Here is a 5,982-nt window from a genome sequence, read left to right as displayed (position 1 = left end):
AAATTTTCAAAACTTATAATTTTTGTATGTTAACAATCATTTTTAGCCACAAATTATGAATCCTGATGTGATTTAAAACAAAAAAAAGTTATTATCAATCTCCTTCTAAATGTAGCCATTCTCGAAATATTTAAAAAAATATTTCTAATTTATTGTTTTTTTTATAGTAAATAATCTCTTTTAATATGTTTGTCGTGTTATACCGTCATGTTCATGAAATTTTATGAATTTGCTTATAATTTCCAACAACTTTTCCAAACACATCATCATGGTTCATTTTTTGACTCAAGCATAACTTTTGAAAAGGGTGTATCGATTTGAGTAAGAGAAATCTTTGATAATTTATATCTCAAAAAATTTGAGTCGTACCGATATGTGTTAGAAAGAGTTATAGAGTATTGTTGGCTTAATTTGAAAAAAATATACACTGAGAAGAAAAATTAGTACAAATATTTTTTTAAATATCTCGAGAATGGCTACATTTAGAGGAGGATTGATAATAAATTTTTTTTGTTTTAAATCACATCAGGATTCATAATTTGTGGCTAAAAATGATTCTTAACATACAAAAACTCGAAATTTATAAAATTCCTAAAAATTCGATGTTCCACAAAGTTCGTCAAAAATAGTTTTACCATCCCATTTTTTGTATTTTCTACATGACATAGAAGTCATGTAGAAAATTGTAGAATTTGTATGAAAAAAATTTAAAAAAAATTAGAAAATATGTATTTTGGATATTGCAAATTGAATTTTTATTTTGTAAATAAAAAAAGAGTAATATTTTTTTTCAGTGTACATTGTTTTCATATTCAACCATCAATACTCTCTAACTCTTTCTAAGACACTATTTCGGTACGATTCATAGATTTTGAGATATAAATTATCAAAGATTTCTCTTACTCAAATCGATATGCCCTTTTTAAAAGTTACGCTTGAGTCAGAAAATTCCCAATTGCTGTGGAAAACTCATATTTCCTCCAACACACACATTCCCAATTGCTGTGGAAAACTCATATCTCCTCCAACACACTTCCATTGGAATCAAAAATACATGTTTTTAAAATCTGCATTTTTAGGACGATTTCATTTGGAATTGCTGCTATACAAAAAAATATAGCTCACCTGTAGTTATGTCAAATCACGTTGCATCACTCCTCTCACGACGCAGCCAGGTAATAAAGTTCGGCTCAATCCTTGTATTCGACATGAAGTCGCAATCCATCGATGTCGAAACGTAAATTCCACGCGATAAATTCATAAACAAAACAACAGTTTCCGAATGCTTTTTGTTGCCACAATATTGCTCTACTTTAATTTGAAATATGAAAGAACGTGTGATATCTATAAGTGAGAAGACATTCGTGCAGAAAGCAGTGCTTGAATCAACGGTATACATGCAATATATTCAAGTTGGCAATTTCCTATAATGCTAATAAAATGTTTTAGCGCATTGATGGACGCTTGCTGGATGAATTTCGTAAACTTCGCATTAACTTTGGCTCCGAATGGGGCAGCGTTCACGTTTCATTGGGAGAGACGCGTGTGCTAGCGCAGGTTACCTGCGAAGTTGTAGCACCGAGAGCAACGCGTCCCAACGAGGGTACACTATTCATCAACATTGAGTTAGGTCCTATGGCTGCACCACACTTTGAATCCGGTCGCATGTCGGAGGCAGGAGTGCAGATCAATAGAATTCTAGAACGAGCAATCAAGGATTCCGGATGTGTCGATCTAGAGTCGCTTTGTTTAGTTGCTGACGAGAAGGTGTGGAATCTGAGAGTAGATATTAACGTGTTAAACCACGAAGGAAACATAACTGACTGTGCTTCGATTGCCGCACTGACAGCTTTGGCACACTTCAAACGACCGGATGTTAGCTTGAACGGCGAGGAAGTCATTATTCATACCATATACGAACGAGATCCCCTTCCAATTGGAATTAACCATTTTCCTATATGTGTTAGCTATGGTATTTTCAATAAGGGGAAACTGGCCGTGGCTGATCCGACGTATCTGGAGGAAAGAGTTGCAGAAGCAAAGATAGTTTTCGGAATGAATTCGTACGGCGAGTTATGCGGTATCCATTTGGGAGGAATAACTTTAACCAGTTCGGATCTTCTGCTGAGAACCGCCGCGAAAGCAGCCAAAAGAGCTAAAATTATCGTTCAGAAAATTAAGGATGAAATTCAAGCGGATGCTGAAAAACGGAAAAATAACGTTCCGATTGGATACAGTGAGTGTATACGGCTGAACGAAATTACGGCGCTAGCGCAAGAAAGATTGCATATAAGATTGAAACGATTTAAACTGGACAAAACAGCTCTAGATAACGAATCCGAAGATGAGGAGGACGATGAACAGAATCTGGATCCAGAAGAGGAGCAAAATGACGAGAAGATAGCACCAAATGACGACAATGACGACGCTGATGAGCTAATGGAAGAGGATGCAACTGTCGTTCTGCTTGCGGAAAACTCGGCAGTATTATTGCCTAAAAGCGTTGACGAAGAAACTTCATGGATTCCAGAGGACGAGATGAAAGTGGAAGCTATACAGGATAAGTTGGCTAAGAAAAAAAGAAACAAGAAAAAGAGGAAGTCAAAGGAAGCAATGGCCAGGATGAACGATATAGATGTTTCTGACAGTAGTGAAGGAGAAACAGTTCAACTCACTGCAGATGATATTATGCAATGAACTGTAACAGATAGGAAGATTTAATAAAACTAACAGATATATGATGGCCCTATTATGTAAATCGAATCGAGAAGTCGATACAATCACTATCACACCGAGCAAAATTTCGAATTTTGTAAATCGAGATAATTCCCTTTATTCCGTGCGGTGAATGACGTGAGATAGCAAAGTTTCTCGCTTTATTGTGGAAGTCATGTCATTTTTTGGCCCCTTTTTGATACCCGAATCGATAACACATGAGGGCACGACTTCAAATTTCACTTAGTGACAGACTGTAGTCACGCCCAAGGCGCTTGTATAAATGTATAACAGGTGAAGCAACATCATCACTTCAAAAAGAAGGGAATTACGGTTTGAGGAGCGGGGGTTGTTTGTTTTGTTATTGCTAGTATACGCCATTGTTGCGTTTTCACATGCAAGAGTAGTGGATGACCTGGATAAGAATGAAATTCAACAAAATCATCCCTTCTTTGTCACATAAATTCGCGAAAGTCGAACATAGTAGGCATCGTTCGATTAGGCGTCGTAGCAGTTTGTAGAGAGCCGCCGGCAGCGTTTGACGATTTTCCTGTTCTTCCGACCGGGTAGAGATTTTTACCAGAGCTGTTTGTAAACAATACCGACAGCAATTCCAATATGGCTGAAAGTGCATTTCATATGATTGTTTCACCTGGTGTATATAGAGGCGCCTTGGTCACGCTATTCGTCATTCGCCGCGCGGAAGAAAGGGGAATCCCTTACCGAGCTCGTACTTCTTGTATTGTAAATTGCATATTAAGCGTTTCTGAAACGTTTCCCAAAGAAAAATATAAGGGACGCAAACCAAAACAAAATAATTCTCTAAAAATATGCAACAAGAAAATCATACAACTCGAAAAAGTATGACGTACAAATCTACACCTAGGCAGCGCTGCAGTGAAAGTGATGATGGTTTTAAATTTTTCTGTCAGTTTATTGACGAATTTACGTTATATTTACAACCAGATGGCGTAGCGAGTAAATGGTCAACTATATACGGTCGCGTCATCTGTTGTAGTTGTGGTGAAGCTCTTCGTTTATCATGAAAGCGCGGATGAACGATGTCACCAAGAGCCTGTTTGTGCACCTTAGGCCAGACCAAGATGTGTGGAATAAAGGTGTGACCGTGTCGTCAATAAGTGCGCGAGGGGGAACGGTATAAATATACAGAGGACTGTGGAAAGGGATTTGACTGCAAATAGAGATGTCTAAATTTTTCGTTTATTCAATTGTCGATTAATCGTGGGGTCATTTTTAAATATTCGATTCATTCGAATAATTGTTTTTCAGTATTCGATTAACCGAGCGAATATTAATTTCTTGTAATCAAAAAGAACAGACATATTTGTAATAAAAAAGTATGATGTCATAATTTTAAAAGTTACACTAAATATAATTTTGAAATAAACATGGTGCAGAATAATTGTTTTTGAATGAAATGATATTTTAGTATATTGGTAAATTTACCATTTCATGATTTTTTGAGGACGATTGAAAAAAAAAGTACACAATGAGAATGATGCAGAATATTATTATTGTACCAACATAAATTTTTTTCTGTTCAAAATTACCTGTTCTTTGAATGTTGAATGAAATAGCTGATTTGTTTGAATATTTCTGCTTGGTTCTTATAGCTACTAGTTCAAAAGAGGTACATTTATAGAATCATTGACCACTAGTATGGTATATTTTCCTCGGCACGCTGAATTTGAATACTACTATTTTAGAACGGGAGCTGAGACCACCTTCTTTAAGTCCGCATTTTACTCCTGCAGACCCTGAATTCTTCTTCCCAGTCTCTTCCACCAACAGGGAATCATTTTTATGGTTCAACCGTAAATGATTTAGCATATCCGAAGAATTTCGACGAAACACCATGACGGTTAACACTCCTATACTCGCGCATAGGTCTGAGAGACCAAGAAATCAATAATTCGTTCATTTCTCAGAAAACATCAACACTACGACATTGCGATTCTCTCTAGCTTCGTCATTCGTTGTTCATCATCGTTTAGCGTATCGTATAAGTTGGTACGAAGGGGACGTATATCACTTTTTCACCACCTTCGGTTTGAGACACCGACGCGCGTGCAGGAGTAACTTTTTTGGACAAGTGACTTTTTTTTCCTATTTTAGAATACTGTTCAATGAAATGTATAAATAATGTCAGTGGCGTGGAATATTCATTAAATATAATGCATAATATCATTTTCGAACTATTCTTATTTGATTTTAGTCCTTTTGTCACCGGATTGAACGGATTATTCGTCGATATACTCGTCGTTAGATTCATACGTGCAAAAGTAAAGTACAAATGTTTGACATTCGTATAGTTGTTCACTAAATATAATGGTCACGCATATACACACTTGTGAAATAAATGCACTTGCGGAAGAATTGTAAACTGTAAATTATAAATTAATTGGTGGCTTATGGTTATTTTTACAGTTACAGCTTCGGTTTTTTTTTCTATAATATATGAGCTGAACAATATCGACGATAAAACAAGTCGCAGGAAGTTCCTAGAAATTATTTTATATCATCTTTTTATGCCCCATCAAAAACAGGCATTAAGTTTTTGTTAACCAAGAACACAGAAACAAAGAATATTAAATATAGGAAAACTTGAAATTCCAGAAACCTTACAATCGAATAATTAACCGACGTCTCTAACTGCAAAACGCGGGAAAAATACCTCCATCACCGACCGACACAGAAAGTCGATTTATTCTCTTGAGCTGAAACATATAAGATAGAGTATATTACAAACCTAACTTTAACCGTAAAAAACTTACCTTTCAACTTTCCAATGCTCTTATTCCCACCAAAACAATACCACACACAAAGAGCAAAAAAAAAGATATTGCAAAATATTGCAGATTGTTTACATACAAAATCCAAGATGGCTGAAAGGCTTTTTTCATAAGTTGCGCTACCGTATTGTATCTATCGTGGGCCAGACATGAATCCATCAGGAGGATAGTGATGCCACAAACGGTTCCCCGGGAAGATCTTGAAGCAGCCGCTACACACACATACACGCACGGAATTCTTTCCGTTTGGATGCCATTCAGCATCGAGGAAGATCCGGAAAATAATCTGCCAGTTCCTCTGGGAATTTAAAAATACATTCATGTGAATGAGTTTATTTTGATGTTTTCTATCCATGTAACACTGTGACCAAATATGTTTCAATCAAGTGCTATTAACAGATGGTTATCGAGTTAGCAATAACCACTGGTGGGCTTCCAGTATCGAGGAAAATGT

General features: G+C 36.3%; 1 protein-coding gene across 1 annotated transcript; it reads left to right on the top strand.

Annotated features, from left to right (window-relative positions):
• Window positions 1–1,202: 1,202 nt before the first annotated feature.
• LOC129777266 (uncharacterized) lies at window positions 1,203–2,752 on the top strand. The gene is made up of 2 exons (XM_055783458.1): window positions 1,203–1,391; window positions 1,450–2,752. The coding sequence occupies exons 1-2, from the start codon at window positions 1,326–1,328 to the stop codon at window positions 2,695–2,697; spliced, it is 1,314 nt and encodes a 437-aa protein (XP_055639433.1). The 5' UTR covers window positions 1,203–1,325; the 3' UTR covers window positions 2,698–2,752.
• The last annotated feature ends 3,230 nt before the right edge of the window (window positions 2,753–5,982 follow it).

Source organism: Toxorhynchites rutilus, chromosome 1, assembly GCF_029784135.1.
Source record: "Toxorhynchites rutilus septentrionalis strain SRP chromosome 1, ASM2978413v1, whole genome shotgun sequence".
In the NCBI taxonomy this organism is placed as follows: Eukaryota; Metazoa; Arthropoda; class Insecta; order Diptera; family Culicidae; genus Toxorhynchites; species Toxorhynchites rutilus.
Note: the sequence above shows the minus strand (reverse complement) of the source record. Positions and strands in the feature narration are given on the sequence as shown.